The sequence below is a fragment of the Haliotis cracherodii genome, unplaced genomic scaffold (genome assembly GCF_022045235.1).
Source record: "Haliotis cracherodii isolate W230 unplaced genomic scaffold, xgHalCrac1.p SCAF_25, whole genome shotgun sequence".
Taxonomy (NCBI): Eukaryota; Metazoa; Mollusca; class Gastropoda; order Lepetellida; family Haliotidae; genus Haliotis; species Haliotis cracherodii.
Window position 1 is genome coordinate 9,660,513 of NW_027266281.1, and position 26,207 is coordinate 9,686,719.

General features: G+C 43.6%; 1 protein-coding gene across 1 annotated transcript in view; it reads left to right on the forward strand.

The window, feature by feature from the left end:
- Positions 1 to 26,207, forward strand: part of LOC139472724 (multidrug resistance-associated protein 1-like) — a 65,743-nt gene that overhangs the window by 20,862 nt on the left and 18,674 nt on the right. The window contains exons 4-17 of the mRNA XM_071255173.1: positions 1,239 to 1,367; positions 1,701 to 1,826; positions 3,892 to 3,953; positions 4,603 to 4,743; positions 5,420 to 5,698; positions 6,975 to 7,155; positions 9,509 to 9,829; positions 10,754 to 10,891; positions 11,520 to 11,666; positions 19,071 to 19,155; positions 20,676 to 20,745; positions 21,174 to 21,300; positions 21,934 to 22,110; positions 25,648 to 25,815. Of these exons, the coding sequence (XP_071111274.1) occupies positions 1,239 to 1,367; positions 1,701 to 1,826; positions 3,892 to 3,953; positions 4,603 to 4,743; positions 5,420 to 5,698; positions 6,975 to 7,155; positions 9,509 to 9,829; positions 10,754 to 10,891; positions 11,520 to 11,666; positions 19,071 to 19,155; positions 20,676 to 20,745; positions 21,174 to 21,300; positions 21,934 to 22,110; positions 25,648 to 25,815 (2,151 nt within the window). The remainder of the gene's footprint in view (positions 1 to 1,238; positions 1,368 to 1,700; positions 1,827 to 3,891; positions 3,954 to 4,602; positions 4,744 to 5,419; positions 5,699 to 6,974; positions 7,156 to 9,508; positions 9,830 to 10,753; positions 10,892 to 11,519; positions 11,667 to 19,070; positions 19,156 to 20,675; positions 20,746 to 21,173; positions 21,301 to 21,933; positions 22,111 to 25,647; positions 25,816 to 26,207) is intronic.

Here is a 26,207-nt window from a genome sequence, read left to right on the forward strand (position 1 = left end):
AAAACATCGTAGCTAGAATTGTGGCGTGTGATGTTTGTCATTCTGAGTTGTCTGATCTGTGAGTCTGGAAACAAAGCATCGTAGCTGACACTGTGGTGTGTGATGTTTGTAATTCTGAGTTGTCTGATCTGTGAGTCTGGAAACAAAGTATCGTAGCTGACACTGTGGCGTGTGATGTTTGTAATTCTGAGTTGTCTGATCTGTGAGTCTGGAAACAAAGTATCGTAGCTGACACTGTGGCGTGTGATGTTTGTAATTCTGAGTTGTCTGATCTGTGATTCTGGAAACTAAGTATCGTAGCTGACACTGTGGCGTGTGATGTTTGTAATTCTGAGTTGTCTGATCTGTGAGTCTGGAAACAAAGTATCGTAGCTGACACTGTGGCGTGTGATGTTTGTAATTTGGAGTTGTCTGATCTGTGAGTCTGGAAACAAAGTATCGTAGCTGACACTGTGGCGTGTGATGTTTGTAATTTGGAGTTGTCTGATCTGTGAGTCTGGAAACAAAGCATCGTAGCTGGCACTGTGGCGTATGATGTTTGTAATTCTGAGTTGTCTGATCTGTGAGTCTGGAAACAAAGCGTCGTAGCTGGCACTGTGGCGTATGATGTTTGTAATTCTGAGTTGTCTGATCTGTGAGTCTGGAAACAAAGCGTCGTAGCTGGCACTGTGGCGTATGATGTTTGTAATTCTGAGTTGTCTGATCTGTGAGCCTATCGACGGTGGATGGTAGCTAGAATTGTGGCGTGTGATGTTTGTAATTCTGAGTTGTCTGATCTGTGAGCCTATCGACGGTGGATGGTAGCTAGAATTGTGGCATGTGATGTTTGTAATTCTGAGTTGTCTGATCTGTGAGCCTATCGACGGTGGATGGTAGCTAGAATTGTGGCGTGTGATGTTTGTAATTCTGAGTTGTCTGATCTGTGAGCCTATCGACGGTGGATGGTAGCTAGAATTGTTGCGTGTGATGTTTGTAATTCTGAGTTGTCTGATCTGTGAGCCTATCGACGGTGGATGGTAGCTAGAATTGTTGCGTGTGATGTTTGTAATTCTGAGTTGTCTGATCTGTGAGCCTATCGACGGTGGATGGTAGCTAGAATTGTTGCGTGTGATGTTTGTAATTCTGAGTTGTCTGATCTGTGAGCCTATCGACGGTGGATGGTAGCTAGAATTGTTGCGTGTGATGTTTGTAATTCTGAGTTGTCTGATCTGTGGCACTTTGGCGTGTGATGGTTGCAGTTGCTGGCGACGATCTTGATTCAGCTGGAAAGGAAGAGGGGCATCATCACGTCCGGTGTTCTCTGGTTCTTCTGGCTCTTGACCACTCTCGCAAACATCATCCCCTTCTACACCAAGATCATCCAAGAGGTCAGTTACCACGGTTACATCCAGGAGATCAGTTACCATGGTTACATCCTAGAGATCAGTTACCACAGTAACATCCAAGAAGTCAGTTACCTTTGTTACTTCCAAGAGGTTAGTTACCATGGTTACATCAAAAGGGTCAGTTACCATGGTTATGTCGAAAGGGTCAGTTATCATGGTTACATAAGTTAAGTCAATCAGCTGACATGGTGTTTGTTGCTGATCATGTGTGTGTTGATGATGATGTGACGACCAGTCCCTGCTGCATCCTGTGGTAAAAATGTAAAAAAAATAATTCTGTGGATGACCATGTCGTACCTCGGCACTGTGTTTCAGGTTTACAATGACCACTTATTCCGGTTCGCCATCTTCTACATCTACTTCGCCTTGATTCTAATGGAGCTGGTGCTGCACTGCTTTGCCGAGAAGATGACACGAGCCGGGTACTACGACATGGGCAAGGTAGGTGCACTGATTCATTGAGAAGATGACATGAGCCGGGTACTACGACATGGGCAAGGTAGGTGCACTGATTCATTGAGAAGATGACATGAGCCGGGTACTACGACATGGGCAAGGTAGGTGTACTGATTCATTGAGAAGATGACATGAGCCGGGTACTACGACATGGGCAAGGTAGGTGTCCTGATTCATTGAGAAGATGACATGAGCCGGGTACTACGACATGGGCAAGGTAGGTGCACTGATTCATTGAGAAGATGACATGAGCCGGGTACTACGACATGGGCAAGGTAGGTGTCCTGATTCATTGAGAAGATGACATGAGCCGGGTACTACGACATGGGCAAGGTAGGTGTACTGATTCATTGAGAAGATGACATGAGCCGGGTACTACGACATGGGCAAGGTAGGTGTACTGATTCATTGAGAAGACGACATGAGCCGGGTACTACGACATGGGCAAGGTAGGTGTACTGATTCATTGAGAAGATGACATGAGCCGGGTACTACGACATGGGCAAGGTAGGTGCACTGATTCATTGAGAAGATGACATGAGCCGGGTACTACGACATGGGCAAGGTAGGTGTCCTGATTCATTGAGAAGATGACATGAGCCGGGTACTACGACATGGGCAAGGTAGGTGTACTGATTCATTGAGAAGATGACATGAGCCGGGTACTACGACATGGGCAAGGTAGGTGCACTGCTTTGCCGAGAAGATGACGTTAGCAGTTGTTGTTTAAGGCGACTAATGGAACCAGGTGGTCAGACTCGCTGACTTGGTTGATATTTGTGTAGATCGATTTTCCTGATGTCAATCACTGGATTGTGAGGTCCCAACTCGTTTATTTACACAATCATAGGTTTCTGGAGTGTCCAAGGGACTCAACTCTGCACAGTGCCTTAGACGACTAGGCCACACTGAAGCTTAGGGATACAGTTCGTGATTAGTCATCGAAGGTCATGGCCACATGCCCTGCCGGGTCTGATTTACGGCTTCAAGAAGCTCATCTTCCCAAGGCAAGCGTGTCCACTAGCCTTTACCAAAGCCCAGTCTCTACCATTGCAACATCAAGGCCACTTTTCTTGGCTCAATCATGGTGCCACCTAGCGTAGATCATGAGTTGTGCCCCATGTTATGAAATTGTGATACGCGATCAGATCTTGCTCTTAACTTGTATAGCTTCACAAAGATGGCGACTACCATAGACGGCGACCTGGTTGATAGATAACAAAAACATTCACGATTTCACCCCTGACAGACAAACGAAGGCAATTGTTGAAGGGCTTAAAAGATGGAGAAAAAAATCTTTGTGTCAACAAACACAGGCAACGGTAAATCACTGTGTACCAGTTGTGCTTAATGACTACAGTACTAGGTTGAATTGATTTAAAACTTGGAAAGACAAACTATATTGCAGTGGCCATGTTTTCGAAAACCAGATGTTGATTTTAAAAAAACCTTCTCTGATAGGACTATCGATATGTGCCATAGTCCAATCATATTTAGCACAGGAAAGTGGGCTTGATGTGGCAAGAGTGGAAACTAGATTTTGATTAAAAAGGCTAGTGGATGCTCTTGCCTCGTGAAGATGCAAGAGGTTTTGATTCTTGGAGTTGCCAGACCGCCTCTGTGGTCTAGTGGTAGAGCATCCGCCCGGAGAGCCGAAGGTCCGGGGTTCGATCCCTGGCCGCGTCATACCAAAAGACGTTAAAAGATGGTACTTGTTGTTACCCTGTCTGACGCTCGGCATTAAGGGGCTAAAACAAGGACTGGTCGGCTCGGAGTCAGTATACTGTGTCTGAGTGGGGTATTCATGTTAAACTGCGGCATGGTATCTCAGTGAGCTAGCGCTATAAATCGGCATCAGTCCGGACTAGTACAAGCAACCACACAAACACACACACGACATGCACGTCGCTATATAAGTGCAGTAATCTTGGACGCGACGTTAAACCCCATTTCACCTCACTTCACCTCTTGGAGTTGCCCAATTAGACAGGAAATGTTTATGACTTTCAAGCTTGTTTCCCCCCCTCCATCCCACGTTTTTCTTTTGTAGAAGCCATCTCCAGAACAAGAATCATCTTTCTTCAACAGAATCATATATTGGTGGATAAATGGGTATGTACAATGATTGATCTGTGTCGAAGGTTCACAATGCATTACTCACCCATTGAAGATACCAGCATTATGAACCGTTAACATATTTCGTTTTTTGGAGTTAATCCACAATTTATATGTTACCCTGAATCCTTATCCAGGTTAATTCCCCACTCCAACTTTTAGTATGCACTGACAGCCATGATGGTTGGTTGGTTGGTTGGTTTGTTTGTTTGTTGCTTAATGCCGCACTCAGCAATATTCCAGCTATATGACGGCGGTCTGTAAATAATCAAGTCTGGACTAGACAATCCAGTGATTATTATCATGAGCATCGATCCACGCAATTGGGATATGATATATAGCTGGAATATTGCTGAGTGCGGCTTTAAACAACAAACAAACAAACAAACAAACAAACAAACAAACAAACAAGACTTGAGAATCTTCAAGGAGTTATTATAAAACTGAATACGTAGGTTGGCTTGAAATTATCAGCCACATAGCCGGTAATGGAATATTTTATGCAGCCCAACAGAAAAGTTACCAGCCACAGGTAGGTGGTCAGGCGACCTACTCTTCCCTAGTCTATCTAATGGCTTTTGCTGGGGGAAATCAGCGAGTTGCCGTGGCAACCTGAGGTTGTTATGTGATGGCTTGTGTGTTGCAGCATGGTGTTCAGAGGCTACAGGAAAGGCTTGGAGGAGGCTGACATGTTTGAGCTTCATCCGAGAGACAAGAGTGAAAGAGTTGTTCCCCAGTTCAACAACGCGTGGGACAAGGAAATCCACAAGACTAAGCTCATCAACGAGTAAGTACAACCAGGGTACACGAAGTACGGTGTCCTGTACCCACACAATTTGAAAATGGGTGCAAATAAATGACTGTGCGGTTCCTGGGGGATACAAAAAGGTATGACTGTTTGAAAAAAAATTCAACTTTGTAGATTGCATCTTACATTTCACTTACTTTTCTTTAAATTTGAAATACTCAGTTGTTCAAGAGTTCAAAGTTCAAAAGTTCAAAAGTTCAAAGTTCAAAGTTCAAAGTTCAAAGTTTCAAAGTTCAAAGTTCAAAGTTCAAAGTTTCAAAGTTCAAAGTTCAAAGTTCAAAAGTTTCAAAAGTTTCAAAGTTCAAAGTTCAAAGTTCAAAGTTCAAAGTTCAAAGTTTCAAAGTTCAAAGTTCAAAAGTTTCAAAGTTCAAAGTTCAAAGCTTCAGTTCAAAAGTATATAGTTCAAAAGTTCAAAGTTCAAAAGTATATAGTTCAAAAGTTCAAAGTTCAAAAGTTCAAAAGTATATAGTTCAAAAGTTCAAAGTTCAAAGTGTGAGTGGTCGATGTTTGTTCAGTCTGATACTGACATCACCATCTATAACAGGCTTGTGGCTTCTGAGCATGTACAATCATTATGACGTAAATAGAAATTCTTGGAAACCTAATGAAGCATGCCACATGCCAGAGTAATCTGACGAGTATAATTGTTTATTAGTAAGAAAAAGCGTCACTCCCTAGTCCACTACCGACACAGCGAGGGCTCCAAGCACAGTGTAGCCATCCAATCCACAAACGAGAAGACCCCCCTGCTGAATGGGACTAGCAAGAATGAGGAGGTCAAGTTCAAGGGCACCAAGGATGACGATGGCATCAAGTTGAAGGAAGCGTCACTCTTCAAAGTTCTCGCCAAAACGTACGGGTTAGAGCTGGCCCAGGCTTGGTTCTGCAAGTTCATCTATGACCTACTTCAATTCGTCAGTCCTTTGCTGCTCAAGTGAGTGTGTTTATTTGTATTACTTATTGTATGGATCGGTCTACCCAAATATGGGCGGTCGGGTAGCCTAGTGGTTAAAGCGTTTGCTCGTCACACCGAAGACCTGGGTTCGATTCCCGACATGGGTACAATGTATGAAGCCCATTCCTGGTGTCCCCTGCCATGATATTGCTGGAATATTGCTAAAAGCGGTGTTAAACCAAACTCACTCACTCACTCACTCACAGAGATTTAAAACTAGCCAGTCCAGAGAACGCCTGATTGCCCACCAAGAGAAATACAATAAATAATTGTTAAATACTGCAATATCTGAAATATACAAAATAACATTATTAACATAAGTAAATTAAAAGCTAATTAATAAAACATGATCAATATATACAGAACTACTATCTACTACATAATGCATTTTAATTACCGTATTTTCTCGAGTATAGTGCAGACTTTTTTTCCCAAGAAAGACAGCCGGGTAGAAGGGGGTGCGCATTATACAAGCCATAATGTTTTTTTTTCCAATGCAAAGACCGTGAGCACGTGATTGCTGTTTCTGGCTTAGTTTACGAGAAAATACATAAGGTAGTCTTAATCCCAGCATGTAAAACAATGCCTTGCAGAACAAAAAATATATTTTAAATGTCTGGTGATTTTTTGGTCTCAAATTTCAAATTTGAACTGACCAAGTTTCTTGTCACCCGTTCGTTTACCAGAATTCTCTGAAGGGGTGAGGTGTAATTTTGTTTTGCGCACAATATTTGAAATTTATTCTCTCCAAAATATTGAATCTGCTAGAGGGGGTTGCACATTATGCTTGGGTGCACACTATACTCAAGAAAATACAGTAATGCCGAGCCTGATAATCTCTCTTAGGAATAGTAAATCACAAAGTCTGATGCTATTCATAGCTTTACTGGAACTCCAACAAGTGTGGCTGCTATTTTGTTTTTGTTTGTTTGTTTTTTAACGGCGCACTCTGAAGTATTCCAACTATATGACAGTGGTCTGTAAATAATCGAGTCTAGACCAGATAATCCAGGGATTGACATCGTAAGCATTGGTCTACACAATTGGGATACGATGACATTTATCAACCAAGTCAGCAAGCCTGACCATATGATCATGTTAGTCGTCTTTTTTTTCGTCTTTTTTTCTTCCTTTTCTCAGTATTTTGGTTTGGAGGATCCTTACACAAATTGAAAAAAAATGGCCGAGGAGAGAAATCAGTCACGTTTGTGTATGATATATTCAAGCAGATTTTGAGGTATGCTGTCTGTTCCAGCGCTCTGATTGGCTACACACAGAACCGGGAGAGCGAACAGGAGTGGAAGGGCTATGTGTTTGCCTGCTCGTTCTTCGTTGTGGCCACAGTCCAGTCCGTCTTCTTCCACCAGAACTTCCATCTCGGCATGACACTCGGCATGAGGATCAAATCTGCCTGTATCTCCGCCGTCTACAAGAAGGTGGGCACTCTTTGACAGATAAGACTTACCGTATTTGACGTAATAAGCGCCCAGTGCGCCCTCAAACTTAGGAACAGGGGGCTCTTATTAGAATATTATTTTGGTGGAAAAAACAGAGTTGAAAGATACATTTCGTGGTTTATGCTGACGGTCTGATTGGGATTGTTCACTTATATATATTATCAAATATCGCTGTGGGTGCTTATTAGAGCGGGGCGCTTATTACGTCTAATACGGTATATTATTTGCTACGGAAGTCTTATAGGGCCATTTGGTTTTTTCTTTTTTTCTTGAAATTTCAAGATGCTTAGTCAAAATTTCAAGTTAAATCTTGAAATTTCAACGTATTATCTTGAAATTTCAAGATCATTTCCTTGAAATTTCAACATAGCATCTTGAAATTTCAAATTAGCATTTTGATCTTTCAACTTGGTATCATGAAATTTCAAGATATTAAGTTGAAATTTCAAGTTTTAATCTTAAAATTTCTACTTTTTTATTTTGAAATTTCAAGATCATTATATTGAAATTTCAACTTATGTATCTTAAAATTTCAAGATGACATTTTCAAATTCAAGATGGCCACCAATTTCAAAATGGCGGACAAGATTCCTAAATGTGTGTTTACACTGTTGAATCTTTTAACTCTAGGACTTATATCCACCCTTGACACACTAACTCACCAGAGGCCAAAGGTGGCCCAAAATTCCATTTCGCAATACAACACATGCCTTTTTTTCATCAAAATATTGAACCTCATCTGAAATATGGAAGATATATTGATAATTGGTGGCCATATTGGATTATGCAAATTAGACATATTTCCCAAACATGGATTACAATTTGTTCCAAATGCCTATTTTGCCATGACCCAAGGACTCTTCTTTTTTTCTGATGTTGTGCCCCTTTATTGGTTTTGTCTTTTAGAATACAGTAGACTACTTAATAACGAACACGAGGGGGACCAGTAATTTTAGTTTGTAATAACTGTAGTTCGTTAGAAGCATACATACAGCATATATACAACAAATGGTCGGGACTAAAAATAAGTTCATTGTATTCGTCAGTTCGTTATAATCGTGTTTGTTATAAACGTAGTTTACTTTAGGTTAAAGATTGCAGGCATGCAAGTTTATGTCTATTAGTTGTGCCACGATCCTGTGCTAATTTGCTCCAATCCCATAATCATAATCATCATAATCATCATAACCTTTTGCCTGTTGATCCTGTTGGTAATTGTCGGACTCTCTCATTCTCTGTTGGGGGGTGGTCGGGTAGCCTAGTGGTTAAAGACCCCGGTCCGATGCCGGACATGGGTACAATGTGTTTAGCCCATTTCTGGTGTCCCCCGCCGTGATATTACTGGAATATTGCTAAAAGCGGGGTAAAACCATACTCACTCACTCACTCATTCTCTATTGGACTCTCTAACCCACTTACTCTCCAACACTGTATTTGTCTCTATTGGACTCTAAAGTAAACTACGTTTGTGATGAACACGCTTATAACGAACTGACCGATATAACACTTATTTTTTAGCCCTGGCCAATTGTTCTATATAGGCTGTATGCAGTTATTATGGACCCATGAAGATCCAGGGTAGAATAGGTCTTCAGCAACCCATGCTTGCCGTAAAAGGCGACAATGCTTGTCGTAAGAGCTGACTTACTGGATCGGTTGGTCAGGCTCGCTGACTTGTTTGATGCATGTCATTGTATCCCATCACAAACTGTTATTATGAACTAAAATTAGTGGTCCCTTTGAGTCTGTTATAAACATAGTTTACTCTATTTGACTCTCTTCCTCTCCCAGGGGCGGTTGGGTAGCCTAGTGGTTAAAGTGTTTGCTCGTCACGCGGAAGACTTGGGTTCGGTTCCCGACTCGGGTACATTGTGTGAAGTCCATTTCTGGTGCCCCCCGCCATGATATTGCTGGAATATTGCCAGAAGCGGCCTATAACCACACTCACTCACTCACTCACTCACCCACCCACCCACCCACCCACTCACTCACTCACTCACTCACTCACTCTCCCTCCAGGCCCTTACCATCACTCACTCACTCACTCATGCACTCACTCTAACTCAGTCTCTAAACGCTCAATATGACTCTATTTTTGACTCACTCACTCACTCACTCACTCACTCACTCACTCACTCACTCACTCACTCACTCACTCACTCACTCACCCACGCACCCACCCACCAACGCACCCACGCACCCACCCACTCACTCTCCCTTACTCCAGGCCCTGACCATCACTCACTCACTCACTCACTCACTCACTTACTCACTCACTCACTCACTCACTCACTCACTCACTCACTCACTCTCTCCCTCTCCCTCACTCCAGGCCCTGACCATCAGTAACGAGGCCAAGAAGGAGTCTACTGTGGGTGAGATCGTGAACCTGATGTCGGTAGACTGTCAGCGCCTCCAGGATGTGACTGGGTATCTGTGGATGTTGTGGTCGGCCCCGCTGCAGATCAGCCTGGCCCTCTACATGCTGTACAACACCATGGGCGCCTCCGTGTTCGCTGGCCTCGGAGTCATGGTGCTCCTCATGCCAATTAATGCCTTCATCGCCACGAAGCAGAGGAACTATCAGGTGGAACAGATGAAGTGCAAGGACAACAGGCTCAAGCTGATGAACGAAGTCCTCAATGGGATGAAGGTGAGGGGACATGCTTTAGAGGTTTCTTAGAACTACAGCTAGATATGTTGCTAGACCAGTGAAGATTCTGGGGTAGAATAGGTCCTCAGCAATCCATGCTTGCCGTAAAAGGTGACTATGCTTGTTGTAAAAGGCGACTAACGGGATCAGGTGGTCAGGCTCGCTGACTTGGTTGATGCATGTCACCGATCCCAATTACGTGGATCGATGCTCATGATGTCAATCACTGGATTGTCTGGTCCAGACTCCATTATTTACAGACTGCCACCATACAGCTGGAATATTGCTGAATGTGGTGTTAAACAACAAACAAACAAACAAAACAAACTATATCTCCATATCAAAACATTTCATATCTCCAAGGGAGGTAACTGCAACTTTTACAATTTTTGGCATACCACTACTAAAGTCCTACACAGGATGATTGTGATGGGGCAGGATTCTGAGGTTCTGGAGAAACACAATTGATGTTTAGCATTCTCAAAATATGGTCTCTCTAGATGATGGAACCAAGCTCCTCACAGCAATAGCCTGTTCGCGGAGCTCTCTATACTATCACTGCCACCAGTCATAACTCCCCACTGTGATAGGTAACCCCAACCATGTTTGGAGTTGAACTCACCACCGAATGACCGTTATGTTTACAAACAAGTGACGACTGTCGTGACGCCGAATACACTTATCAGTTTCATCAGCGACCATAATCTTGTACATGGTCAAAGAACTTTCACCCTTATGTGGTCTCAGGTTCCACAGAGCAATCTGATATGGTAATCATAAGTCTGTGCACCAGTGTGGAAGCAACAATGGTCATTCCATTACACATTGACCTAAAATGTGTCCTGTCGATATAATTACAATGTGATTATTTCCTGAAAAAACGAGTGTTCTCTAGTGGATTTTTCCCGTGTGTTTCTCCTGTAGGTGCTCAAGCTGTATGCGTGGGAGCCGTCCTTCAAGGAGAAGGTGTTGGAGATCCGAAACAGGGAGCTCCACATCCTCAAGAAGGGGGCGTACCTGCAGGCAGGGGGCACTTTCTGCTGGACTTGTGCTCCGTTCCTGGTACGTAATATAGGCTTGTCCTCTGATGACATGGAGTGAATGTGGTGTAGAGTGAATGTCTGCAGGTGTGGAGTGCAGGTCTGCAGGTGTGGAGTGCAGGTCTGCAGGTGTGGAGTGCAGGTCTGCAGGTGTGGAGTGGAGGTCTGCAGGTGTGGAGTGCAGGTCTGCAGGTGTGGAGTGCAGGTCTGCAGGTGTGGAGTGCAGGTCTGCAGGTGTGGAGTGCTGCAGGTGTGGAGTGCAGGTCTGCAGGTGTGGAGTGCAGGTCTGCAGGTGTGGAGTGAATGTCTGCAGGTGTGGAGTGAATGTCTGCAGGTGTGGAGTGAATGCCTGCAGGTGTGGACTGAATGTCTTCAGGTGTTGAACTTGTGAACTTGTCCTCTGATGACGTGTGGAGTGAATGTCTTCAGGTGTGGAGTGAATGTCTTCATGTGTGGAACTTGTGAACTTGTCCTCTGATGACGTGTGGAGTGAATATCTGAAGATGTGGAGTGAATGTCTGCAGGTGTGGGGTGAATGTCTGCAGGTGTGGAGTGAATGTCTGCATGTGTAGAGTGAATGTCTGCGCATGTGGAGTGATTGTCCGCAGGTGTAAACTAAATGTTCACAGATGTGCATATTCTCTCCACAGGTAACCCTGGCCACGTTTGCCACGTATGTCTTGGCCTCCGAGTCTCACTACCTGGATGCACAGAAGGCTTTCGTTGCCCTCTCCCTCTTCAACATCCTCCGCTTCCCCATCAACCTGCTGCCAATGATGGTGACGTACGTGGTGCAGGTCAGTACTGATTGTCCACTTGCGCAGCCAGCCTCACTACCCAACACCCTGCCTTACATCCAAACTCTCTTAACCTTTAGCCTGCTGAATAGTTTTAGGATAGGGCGCTGTAAAAAGGTTGGACGATTTCAAACAGTTGGTGCTTCATTAAACAAGGGCCAATTTGGCTCCTTTTTTCCTGATAGAAAACTACACATTAGTATGTAAATATTTCCTGTTTTCAATCATACCAAGGTTAAGACTAAAGCGAACACAAAACTTGTAAAATTTTCGTGAACTTGCCTGAATTCACGAATCCCCGAATGAGTTAAGAATACCTACGAATGCCTACAAATCAATTACGATTCAGTAACGATGCCTAAGAATGCATTACGAATTTGTTACGAATTAACTACGATATTTTTGAATCGGGAGTTCGTGGCCAAAACTTTGAACAGCTCAAAACTTTTGCCACAAATTCCCGATAGCTCAAGAATTGTAAGAACTAACTACGAATTCATGCGAATCAGTTAAGAATTTCACGAACTGATTACGATTCAACTACGAATCCTAAAATTTATCAATTCGTGGGATTCGTGGTCTGGAATAGTAGCATTACATCAACTTGTATAGCCAGCCTCACAACCCAACTACCTGCCTTACATCCAAACTCTCTTAACCTTTAGCCTGCTGAATAGTTTTAGGATAGGGCGCTGTAAAAAGGTTGGACGATTTCAAACAGTCGGTGCTTCATTAAACAAGGGCCAATTTGGCTCCTTTTTTCCTGATAGAAAACTACACATTAGTATGTAAATATTTCCTGTTTTCAATCATACCAAGGTTAAGACTAAAGCGAACACAAAACTTGTAAAATTTTCGTGAACTTGCCTGAATTACGTTATTGAAGGTGGTTTACGTTTCATGTTAGGAACCTTTTTCGATCGTTTAATTTGTGAAAATTGAATTCCATTATCATATCTCAGATATCTTAATTTTACCTGAGTATAAATTCGATGTTTTTTATTGGTAAATAACAGTGCGATGGTAAATTATAAGCCATTTCAGTAAATTTATTATCCAAACGTTAAACAGAATAAAACCCTCAATTTTCAAGGTCATCATGTCAGTTGCAGAAATACAAACATTGGGGTTAATCTAACGTGTCACTTTTTCAAATTTGCAGGAAACAATTAATGACTCCTCAATGTTCACCAATCGTAATTTCAAGTGTTTTTGTTAAATATTTAAATTATACGAAAATACAAATACCGTGGTTGAATATTTACAATATAACGAAAATACAAGTACAGTGTCGTGATGCTAGCAGATGTTCGAAAATCAAACATGGTGCGCTTCGCCGGATCTCGGCATAACTTATTGCTATTTTAATATTAACAAAGTTTACATTGCCTTCATATATATGCCTTGGCGAAAGTTGAGGGTCTTCTCAATCGAAGAATGTTTCATTTGTCATTTTCCGTTTAATATGACGAGAGAAAAACGAAATTGAAGACCGTGAATTCTGACAGCAATATTTCAGTAAGTGCAAGGTCACCAGATGTGATGTCACAGACAGGGGTAGTCTGCTGATAATCTTTCATTAAAAAACAATTACAGTCAATTTTGAAATATTTTGCCACATACAGAATAAACACGTCACCACATATTATCAGTAATCACCTCTATTATGAAATATCAAAGTAATTTTCACGATATAATATTTTTTTTTAATCCGTTTGACCTTGCATGCTTCTGTGACCAGGAAACGGTAGAAAATGAATCAAGTTTCTCGATATCTTTGATTTGAAATTTTGTTTATATACTGAACCGCAAAAGAAAGTCGCTCGAAGTAACATTACATGAAAAGTTGTCATTTAAATATCTGGGTAATTTTGTGTCAAAGTTTCTAAAATTTAACATTATGTTGTCCAGAAAAATGAAATTTGATGAGAAAAAAACAAAGCAGATGACAATAAAAGCGATAGCCCAAACGCATCATGGCAACGGCCATGGTAACCCGATGCACGTGTGTTCTGTGTAAATTGAAATGCACATGCCTTCCCCCATTTCTTGCCCTATAAAAATCCACCCAGATCGAATAACATTCATTCGTTATTGAATTGCTACCACATGCCGAGATTGACAAGAAATCAGCGACCCCAAGGCCTTGGATGATTGTAAGATGGACAAAACAGCCCGGCAAGTAGCCATGCATTTCAAGTCCACGTAAGGACCATATACAGGCTCCAGCAACGGTACCAGACCACCAACACTACAGATGACCGACCACGTAGTGGAAGACCAAGGGTCACCACCTGACGACAGGATCGTCAGATTGTGTGACAGCATCTTCAAGATCGCTTTGTTACTGATGCGGAAACTGCTCAACAGACCATGGGGACACACCAGCGACACATTAATGCGGACACCATGTGTCGATGATCAACGAGCAGACAACTCCACTGTCACAGGCCCCACCGAGGACCCATTCTGACACCACATCATCACCAGGATTGTCTTCAGTGGACAACACAGCACCAGCATTGGCGCCATCAGCAGTGGAGAAGAGTCCTCTTCTCAGACGAGAGCTGTTACTGTATCTCAACAGCAGATGGCAGAGAGAGAGTCTGGCGATGACGTGGGGAATGTTATTTGATTGCTTGTGCTGTTGACAGAGACTCGTGTTGTGGTCCGAGCATCATGGTGTGGGGTGGAATCATCTTCCCGAGGCAAGTGAGTTAACTGACTATAAAAGTCCAGTTTCCACCCTTGAGGAACTAGGCTGGTATTATGGAGTTACATTTTGCCTGGACTAACGAGCCTATGCATAGTCCAATAAAAATCGCGCACCAAAATCGAAATCTGGTTAGTAAAGTGTCATGCAGATTTCGGTCGACTGCAGGATTTGCAAAGCATGTGCACCGCTAACTCGTTTCAACAGATATTTTCTATATCTTTTCATGTATTTAATCAAGGTGTTCACGTGATTTGATGCACTTCGCAATGTAAGACTCGTTTGATCACAATATAGATCTTGATTATCGATCAGATCGTCTTGACTGGGTGCCACCGTTTTGTTTGAAGCAAATGCAAGTGATACGAGAGTTTGAATCTGATATATCTGGTCAATAGGAGAGGCATAGAAAGGACATTACTCGTAATAGCCACTGGTGGCGCTACGATCGAGCCTGGAAATTTCAACCTAGTTCGGCAAGGGTAGAAACTGGACTTTTAAAGTCAGTTAACTCTCTTGCCTCGGGAAGATGGGTGGAATTGGTCTTGCACAGAGGGTCGGCACTCTGGTCTTCCAGAACATTTGTCCAGGGAGAGGCCATGGTGTCACAACAGCTCGGTACATTGATAACGCCATTGTAGGAGCAACAAGAGACTTCCTCCAGCAGAATGGTATTAGAACCATGCCCATTGAGCACCTGTGGGACGAGATTCAAAGACGGCGACAACTGCAGCTGAACTGCGTCAGGCGTTCCTCAGAGCGTGGGCTGAAGTGCCTATGGCCTTCATCAACCGCCTCATCCATTCCATGTATCGACGTTGCACGGCAGTCATCAATGCACATGGCGGACACACGAGATACTGACTTGTGATGCCATTTTCTCAGAGACTAGAGTTGTTTTTCACTTTAAGAACATTTGACACTTTAATTTCAACCTTGATGATCAGTTTTGCCAAATTTCATCCTTCTAATACAGTGATCTCTCGCTACAACGCTACCTTCGGGGTCCAAATAATTGATGAACGTTATAGATGAACAGCAGTTTAACGAAGGTTGAGTCGTAGGTGGTAGATGACCAACAAAACAGTATACATGCTCTGCCTACCTAACACCATCTACGTTGCATGTTTCAGGGTTTCAAAAAAGATTCGAATAGAAGTTATTTATGATTCACAGTGTAGAAAAAGATTTATCGAGTATTAATATGCGCTTTCAAAAACACAAACACATCGTATCCCTTCAGGTGAATAAACAGGTAGATATATGACAAACTTGGTCAATAAATGTATGAAATTTGATATAAAACACCACTAGACATGATGATTTACCATTTAAAATGTATTTCCTGCTCTCTAAGGTATTCTTTTATATGCTGAGATTAAGATTACCGTGTGTATTTTCACGTAAACTAAGCCAGAAATAGCAATCAGCTATGCACGCGTTTCCTGCCAATCTACTGGTGATTCAGTTAAAACGTACCCAGTGATACCACTTTAAAGAAATTTGATGCAATGGTCGGAAGAAATTGTATCTGATGTTATTATTTTATCAGGAATAATATATTCCAATGTCGTGTTATTTTAGTTGCAGTTTCCACCATATATACTTAAAATTATAAGAACAACAAGCGTAGCACTTTGGTACATATTGTATGCAGGATATTTTTTGACATATGAAACGATTTTGACTAGTCACCTTAGGGACTTCCCGCGCTATATGTATTTCGATAGCGAAAATGTTATGTTGATATTTGATAGTCAAACTGCCTCAAATATGACTTTTAGCGAGTCATGGTACGGCATTTATGATATGTGTATCCATTCTCTTGCAACTAAAGTTCGTTTCAAGGTGTCAGTAGCGGTAATCTGACAGTGGTTGCTGTTAATAATGGTGAGTTGTATGTCTCAAAGTATGTTTACAGTGTTTGGACAAATAAGGTTTCTCATATATCTATCCATGGTGATGTTTCTTTTGTGGTTCAGTATGTATAAGAATCACCATTCAATGTTACGTTGAATATAAAGGGATATGATTCATGGATCTGCGATGTACAGGCTGATGATTTTGTTTTCACTATGATAATTGTGTCCCAGGCAATATGTCGTTAGATACCGTCGATCAACAATGATCACCCTCCACAGCAGCTGCGCGAAAATAGGCGTGACAAAACGTGATTCTAAATAGCATTCATGCGATGCCGAATATTAAAGGATATACGTAAGTGATGTACTCGTATATATCAATAAAATACTACATACATATTTTCAGTGTTACTTTCTAATTAAATGTGGGATAGTTAAAAATAAATTCCTTTTATAATACATTTATCGATTCTAGCATGATTTTAGAAAGAATTCACGGAGCATTTTAAAATTTATTCCATCAATATAGAGACCTCCATTATTGTGTATTGATGATAGATTTGTTAATGTTTAATTATTTACAGCTGTTCACAGCTCCTAAAATATTAAGTTATATTTTTTTATTTAGTAGCAATTTTTTTCCACAATGATTATGTGCATGGACACTAAATATTGGTCAATGTATTAGCACAGTGTCCGGATCAAACTTCAATTATTATCTTTAGTTTAAACATATTTTATTCAACAATTATTATCTTTCACCTGAAGATCAATTATGTGAATTTGTAACTTTTTGATGTCATTATTTAAGTTTTGTATTCCATAAAAAATGAAGAAATACAGATACCGTATTCGACGTAATAAGCGCCCAAGGCGATATTTGCTAATATATTGGCAAGTGAACAATCCCAATCAGTACAGCTTCCGATCGATCAATGTACCCGAGACTTATTTATTCGCGTATAATACGCACTCGTGTGTTACATGCACCCTTAATTATGGGCAATTAAATTCTGGATAATTTATCTGTCGTATATAAACAGTTCAGGCCGTCAGCATAAACCATGAAATTTAGCTTTCAACTCTGTTTTTTCCACCAAAATAATAGTCTGATAAGAGCCCCCTATATCTAATTTTGAGAGCGCCCTGGGCGCTTACTACGTCAAATACGGTAAGATCCTTATGAACATGTACATACATATCTCATATGGACATTGATCTTGTGTATTATATGTGGTTTGTTTACCTAGCATGTATATCAGTTCAGATTTTGTGTATCATCCAATATTTGTAATTATTTGCAGTGTTTGTTGACATTGTTCAAATCGCGAGTTAGGCTACGCCCAAATGTGTCACTGGTGTTTGTCGGCTTGTCAATGTGTCCGAAAGTTTATCAAACAAAATTATTCCAAACTGAGATATTTTATTACAAAGATTTATACATCAGTGTCAATAATTCTCGAAAATTAAGTTCGCTGTAACAAAATTATTGTAATATTTTACGTCATCGCTATGCATGTGGAGTTGTTTGTTTACCGCTGTTGCCATGATCGTACGTGTTCCATCCAATCGATGATGTCACGATTCAGATTGTTTTATTAATAATCAGTTATACCGAAATTTGCTAATTTTTTAGAAATTAAGGAACTTGAGTGTTTTCCTTTCGTCAGCAAACAAAAAATTATGATCGAATATGAAAAGTAATAACATAAACAAAACAACATGAAGTGCCAAAGGTCAACAATGTCCGTTTCTGGTAGTAGTGTGTTGATAAATTAGATACTTTCTAAAATCGCCATGTTTTCTTTTTGAGGTAAATAAACTACTGAAAGTTTTGATATTTTACAAGCTGAGCATTTATGCATACCATACATAACTTAAAATATATGCAAAGCCTACTCTTTAAACAGTTATAGCAAGTTTCATTTGGGGGTGTCCTTCGACTATGCGCCTGTCGACTGGGTTCGACAGTAGCATTGAGAGCTTTAAAGATATTTAGATAAATGGCTTCACATGCCATGTTACAACATTAACATGCCTGTGTAGTCATTACTCAAAAGTTATTTGTGTAAAACTAATTGGTTTTGTTTTTGAAGTTGTATTGTCCATGTATATTGACAGGCTGATGTTATTGACAGGACTATTATGTTATTGACAGGACTATTATGTTATTGACAGGACTATTATGTCATTGACAGGCTGATGTTATTGACAGGCTGATGTTATTGACAGGCTGATGTTATTGACAGGACTATTATGTTATTGACAGGACTATTATGTCATTGACAGGCTGATGTTATTGACAGGCTGATGTTATTGACAGGCTGATGTTATTGACAGGACTATTATGTTGTTGACAGGCTGATGTTATTGACAGGCTGATGTTATTGACAGGACTTTTATGTTATTGACAGGCTGATGTTATTGACAGGACTATTATGTTATTGACAGGACTATTATGTTATTGACAGGACTATTATGTTATTGACAGGACTATTATGTCATTGACAGGCTGATGTTATTGACAGGCTGATGTTATTGACAGGCTGATGTTATTGACAGGACTATTATGTTATTGACAGGACTATTATGTCATTGACAGGCTGATGTTATTGACAGGCTGATGTTATTGACAGGCTGATGTTATTGACAGGACTATTATGTTATTGACAGGCTGGTGTTATTGACAGGCTTGTTATGTTATTGACAGGCTGATGTTATTGACAGGCTTGTTATGTTTTTGACAGGCTGATGTTATTGACAGGCTTGTTATGTTGTTGACTGGCTCAGTATGTTTGCATTAACAGGCTGATTAATTTTTATTATCAGGCTCAAGTCTCTGTTGGCCGAGTTGGGAAGTTCTTGAGGCATGGTGATTTGGACCCAAGCAATGTCACACGGGACCCATACACCAGTGAGCACTCCTTAAATTTGTGTTTTCTTCTGGGGAGCCAGACCGTCTCCATGGTGTAGTGGATAGAGTGTCTGCTCAAGGAGCCAGACCATCTCCATGGTGTAGTGGATAGAGTGTCTGCTCGAGGAGCCAGACCGTCTCCATGGTGTAGTGGATAGAGTGTCTGCTCGAGGAGCCAGACCGTCTCCATGGTGTAGTGGATAGAGTGTCTGCTCGAGGAGCCAGACCGTCTCCATGGTGTAGTGGATAGAGTGTCTGCTCGAGGAGCCAGACCGTCTCCATGGTGTAGTGGATAGAGTGTCTGCTCGAGGAGCCAGACCGTCTCCATGGTGTAGTGGATAGAGTGTCTGCTCGAGGAGCCAGACCGTCTCCATGGTGTAGTGGATAGAGTGTCTGCTCGAGGAGCCAGACCGTCTCCATGGTGTAGTGGATAGAGTGTCTGCTCCAGGAGCCAGACCGTCTCCATGGTGTAGTGGATAGAGTGTCTGCTCGAGGAGCCAGACCGTCTCCATGGTGTAGTGGATAGAGTGTCTGCTCGAGGAGCCAGACCGTCTCCATGGTGTAGTGGATAGAGTGTCTGCTCGAGGAGCCAGACCGTCTCCATGGTGTAGTGGATAGAGTGTCTGCTCGAGGAGCCAGATTGTCTCCATGGTGTAGTGGATAGAGTGTCTGTTCGAGGAGCCAGACCGTCTCCATGGTGTAGTGGATAGAGTGTCTGCTCGATGAGCCAGACCATCTCCATGGTGTAGTGGATAGAGTGCCTGCTTGAGGAGCCAGACCGTCTCCATGGTGTAGTGGATAGAGTGTCTGCTCGAGGAGCCAGACCGTCTCCATGGTGTAGTGGATAGAGTGTCTGCTCGATGAGCCAGACCATCTCCATGGTGTAGTGGATAGAGTGCCTGCTCGAGGTGCAGAAGGTTTGTGGCTTGGTCCCAGGCGCCGCATACTGAACATACCCTGCCTGGCACTCAGATAAACAAGGACTGGGGCTTGGAGTCGGTAATGTGTCGCATGTTGTCTTAGGCTATAAAACTGGCATTAGTCAAGACAAGTACAACTTGCCACACACACACAGACACAGACAGACAGACAGACACACAGACAGACAGACCGATACACACACAGAGGCAGACACACACACACACACACACACACACACACACACACACACACACACACACACACACACACACACACACACACACACACACACACACACACACACACACATATGTTGCTTTGTTAGCTCAGTAATCTTGAACACAATGTTTCACCACACCACACCACACCACACCACACCACACCTCACCACACCACACCTCACCTCACCTCACCTCACCTCACCTCACCTCACCTCACCTCACCTCACCTCACCTCACCTCACCTCACCTCACCTCACCTCACCTCACCTCACACAAAGTGGTAAATATCACCAATTAGGTGCTTCCTCCTTCACGAAGCTGACACTCCGTGGTCAAACTGAAATCTGAACATTCACTAACTCACTGTCTGTATTACAGAACATGCCATCAGTGTGAAGAATGGTACTTTCACTTGGGACAAGACCTCCCCCACTGCGACACTCAAGAAGTAAGTCTGCCTGAGGGACAACATCCTCAATAATCCTGGGTATTATATATACGGATTACTACCGTGGACCTATTTGCTACCACAGCTTTGTTTTGGACCATATTTGAAAGATACTTGGCTAATTATAGTATGTTCGTCAGAGTACCCCATGATGGAGACGAAGGGGTCCAGGAGGTATATGACCACACGTCATAGTGACATAAAACGCTGGATCTTCCAGAATGTAAGGACAGGTCCTATGCAAACAATGAAAATAATAAGAATTCGCTAGTGATTGTTTACAAGTAGTGTTGTGAAAGACTCCTTGAAGCTCCTTGATTGTTCTCTGAATATTTGATAAGAAAAAAAAGTTAGGATGTATATGCCGTGCTAAATTTTATTTGGAAAATATTTCTGATTTGACCTAATACTGCTTGCCCTGTTTCCAGTGTGAACCTGGACGTCCCTGACGGGAAGCTGGTGGCGGTGGTGGGGCAGGTGGGCGCGGGCAAGTCCTCCCTCATCTCGGCCTTCCTGGGGGAGATGGAGAAACTGCAGGGGTCCGTCACCCTCAAGGTACACCACTGTGTGCCTGCTGTGGTGCATGGGTAGATGTGTGGGTGTGAGAGTGGGTACCGTAGATGTATGGGTGTGAGAGTGGGTAGATGTATGGGTGTGAGAGCAGGTAGGTGTGTGGGTTGGGGAGTGGGTAGATGTGTTAGTGGGTAGATGTGTGGGTGGGCGAGTGGGTAGATGTGTGGGTGGGGGAGCAGGTAGATGTGTGGGTGGGAGAGTGGGTAGATGTGTGGGTGGGTGAGCAGGTAGATGTGTGGGTGTGAGAGCAGGTAGATGTGTGGGTGGGAGAGCAGGTAGATGTGTGGGTTGGGGAGAGCAGGTAGATGTGTGGGTGGGAGAGCAGGTAGATGTGTGGGTGGGAGAGCAGGTAGATGTGTGGGTTGGGGAGAGCAGGTAGATGTGTGGGTTGGGGAGCAGGTAGATGTGTGGGTTGGGGAGTGGGTAGATGTGTGGGTGGGAGAGCAGGTAGATGTGTGGCTGTGTGAGTGGGTAGATGTTTGGGTAGATGTGTCAGTGGGAGAGTAAGAAGGGTAGTGAACCTACATCTGGTTCTGCCACATCATACTTATTGCATCTGCCTATTTAATAGAGCAGCTATTCAGTTTGTTCACCATCAAGTATGTGTGTTTGCAGAGCACCATAGCATACGTCCCGCAGCAAGCATGGATCCAAAATGCAACACTTCAAGACAACATCTTGTTCGGGAAATACTGTGAAAGACAGAGATATCAGAATATCATTGATGCCTGTGCCCTACAACCAGATCTTGACATTCTCACTGGGGGCGATCAGACAGAGATTGGAGAGAAGGTACTCAGCAAAACGCTCTGTAGGTCAATGTACTGTAAATTCCCGGAACGCTGTGTAGGTGTGTCCTGTAGATGCCGAAACACTGTGTAGGTCTGTCCTGTACATGCCCAAACACTCTGTAGGTCTGTCCTGTAGATGCCCAAACACTGTGTAGGTCTGTCCTGTAGATCTGCCCAAACACTGTGTAGGTCTGTCCTGTAGGTCTGCCCAAACACTGTGTAGGTCTGTCCTGTAGGTCTGCCCAAACACTGTGTAGGTCTGTCCTGTAGGTCTGCCCAAACATTGTGTAGGTCTGTCCTGTAGGTCTGCCCAAACACTGTGTAGGTCTGTCCTGTAGGTCTGCCCAAACACTGTGTAGGTGTGTCCTGTAGATGCCCAAACACTGTGTAGGTCTGTCCTGTAGGTCTGCCCAAACACTGTGTAGGTCTGTCCTGTAGATGCCCAAACACTGTGTAGGTCTGTCCTGTAGGTCTGCCCAAACAATGTGTAGGTCTGTCCTGTAGGTCTGCCCAAACACTGTGTAGGTATGTCCTGTAGATGCCCAAACACTGTGTAGGTCTGTCCTGTAGGTCTGCCCAAACACTGTGTAGGTCTGTCCTGTAGGTCTGCCCAAACACTGTGTAGGTATGTCCTGTAGATGCCCAAACACTGTGTAGGTCTGTCCTGTAGGTCTGCTCAAACACTGTGTAGGTCTTTCCTGTAGGTCTGCCCAAACAATGTGTAGGTCTGTCCTGTAGGTCTGCCCAAACATTGTGTAGGTCTGTCCTGTAAATGCCCAAACTCTCTGTAGGTCTGTCCTGTAGGTCTGCCCAAACACTGTGTAGGTCTGTCCTGTAGGTCTGCCCAAACACTGTGTAGGTCTGTCCTTTAGATGCCCAAACACTGTGTAGGTCTGTCTTGTAGATGCCCAAACACTGTGTAGGTCTTTCCTGTAGGTCTGCTTAAACACTGTGTAGGTCTGTCCCTTTAGGTCTGCTTAAACACTGTGTAGGTCTGTCCTGTACGTCTGCCCAAACACTGTGTAGGTCTGTCCTGTAGATGCCCAAACACTGTGTAGATCTGTCCTGTAGGTCTGCCCAAACACTGTGTAGGTGTGTCCTGTAGATGCCCAAACACTGTGTTGGTCTGTCCCTTTAGGTCTGCCCAAACACTGTGTAGGTCTGTCCTGTAGATGCCCAAACACTGTGTAGGTCTGTCCTGTAGGTCTGCCCAAACACTGTGTAGGTCTTTCCTGTAGGTCTGCCCAAACAATGTGTAGGTCTGTCCTGTAGGTCTGCCCAAACACTGTGTAGGTCTGTCCTGTAAATGCCCAAACTCTCTGTAGGTCTGTCCTGTAGATGCCCAAACTCTGTGTAGGTCTGTCCTGTAAATGCCCAAACACTGTGTAGGTCTGCCCAAACACTGTGTAGGTCTTTCCTTTAGATGCCCAAACACTGTGTAGGTCTGTTCTGTAGATGCCTAAACGCTGTGTAGGTCTGTCCTGTAGGTCTGCCCAAACACTGTGTAGGTCTGTCCTGTAGGTCTGCCCAAACACTGTGTAGGTCTGTCCTTTAGATGCCCAAACACTGTGTAGGTCTGTCTTGTAGATGCCCAAACACTGTGTAGGTCTTTCCTGTAGGTCTGCTTAAACACTGTGTAGGTCTGTCCCTTTAGGTCTGCTTAAACACTGTGTAGGTCTGTCCTGTACGTCTGCCCAAACACTGTGTAGGTCTGTCCTGTAGATGCCCAAACACTGTGTAGATCTGTCCTGTAGGTCTGCCCAAACACTGTGTAGGTGTGTCCTGTAGATGCCCAAACACTGTGTTGGTCTGTCCCTTTAGGTCTGCCCAAACACTGTGTAGGTCTGTCCTGTAGATGCCCAAACACTGTGTAGGTCTGTCCTGTAGGTCTGCCCAAACACTGTGTAGGTCTTTCCTGTAGGTCTGCCCAAACAATGTGTAGGTCTGTCCTGTAGGTCTGCCCAAACACTGTGTAGGTCTGTCCTGTAAATGCCCAAACTCTCTGTAGGTCTGTCCTGTAGATGCCCAAACTCTGTGTAGGTCTGTCCTGTAAATGCCCAAACACTGTGTAGGTCTGCCCAAACACTGTGTAGGTCTTTCCTTTAGATGCCCAAACACTGTGTAGGTCTGTTCTGTAGATGCCTAAACGCTGTGTAGGTCTGTCCTGTAGGTCTGCCCAAACACTGTGTAGGTCTGTCCTGTACATGCCCAAACTCTGTGTAGGTCTGTCCTGTAGGTCTGCCCAAACACTGTGTAGGTCTGTCCTGTAGGTCTGCCCAAACACTGTGTAGGTCTGTCCTGTAGGTCTGCCAAAACACTGTGTAGGTCTGTCCTGTAGATGCCCAAACACTGTGTAGGTCTGTCCTGTAGGTCTGCCCAAACACTGTGTAGGTCTGTCCTTTAGGTCTGCCCAAACACTGTGTAGGTCTGTCCTGTAGGTCTGCCCAAACACTGTGTAGGTCTGTCCTGTAGATGCCCAAACTCTCTGTAGGTCTGTCCTGTAGATGCCCAAACACTGTGTAGGTCTGTCCTGTAGGTCTGCCCAAACACTGTGTAGGTCTGTCCTGTAGATGCCCAAACACTATGTAGGTCTTTCCTGTAGATGCCCAAACACTGTGTAGGTCTGTCCTGTAGGTCTGCCCAAACACTGTGTAGGTCTGTCCTGTAGGTCTCCCCAAACACTGTGTAGGTCTGTCCTGTAGTTGCCCAAACACCGTGTAGGTGTGTCCTGTAGGTCTGCCAAAACACTGTAGGTCTGTCCTGTAGATGCCCAAACACTGTGTAGGTCTGTCCTGTAGGTCTGCCCAAACACTGTGTAGGTCTGTCCTGTAGATGCCCAAACTCTCTGTAGGTCTGTCCTTTAGATGCCCAAACACTCTGTAGGTCTGTCCTGTAGATGCCCAAACACTCTGTAAGTCTATCCTGTAGATGCCCAAACTCTGTATAGGTCTGTCCTGTAGATGCCCAAACACACTGTAGGTCTGTCCTGTAGATGCCCAAACACTGTGTAGGTCTGTCCTGTAGATGCCCAAACACTGTATAGGTCTGTCCTGTAGATGCCCAAACACACTGTAGGTCTGTCCTGTAGATGCCCAAACACTGTGTAGGTCTGTCCTGTAGATGCCCAAACTCTGTATAGGTCTGTCCTGTAGATGCCCAAACACACTGTAGGTCTGTAAAGTAGATGCCCAAACACTATGTAGGTCTGCCCTGTAGATGCCCAAACACTGTGTAGGTCTGCCCTGTAGATGCCCAAACACTGTGTAGGTGTGTTCTGGGGGGATGCTTATGAAAGCAATACACAACCAGTCACATTTGCATTCAATGATGGAGCAGTAGGGGACAAACTTACTTTAACTGTTCAACTAGATCTTACCCTTCCATGCTGCTGTTTTCTGAAGCAAATCTGTAACATACACGTGAGTCTTTGTAGAGGGCACTTACAGAAATTACTGACAGGCTGGTCTTTGAGATGGTCAGACAGACCAGACCTTCTCACCACAGACCACATAGCAAGGCTCACTGCCTCTCTTTGCAGGGCATTAACTTGAGCGGTGGGCAGAAGCAGCGTGTCTCCCTCGCCCGGGCCGTGTACAGCGACGCCGACATCTACCTCCTGGACGACCCCCTCAGCGCCGTGGACTCCCACGTGGGGAAACACATCTTCCAGGAAGTTGTCGGCAGCAAGGGCATCCTCAAGTCCAAGGTAGCTGACTATCTCCTACGGTTGACTACTGGTGGCATTTTAAGGCAGACATTGAGTCCTTTTGGTTATAGATTTTTGGCCCCAAAATTCAGGTCGGTATAGGTTGAAAACATCTACCATTGGCTATTACAAGTTATGTCCCTGCTAATGACCAATCAGATTCCACTTTCCACATCTCTTACATTTGCTTCAACGCCTGGACCTACTTTGCAAATTCTGTAACCCACCGAAACGTGAAGTTGTCGGCAGCAATGGCATCCTCAAGTCCAAGGTAGCAGGTCCTAGGGTTGACTATTGGCAGCATGTTTTTAGGCCAGACAATTTAAGTCATTGTTGTTTAATTTTTCTCTAAGGTGACTCATTGCATGTCACTTAAATTGTTTCCTTGAGAC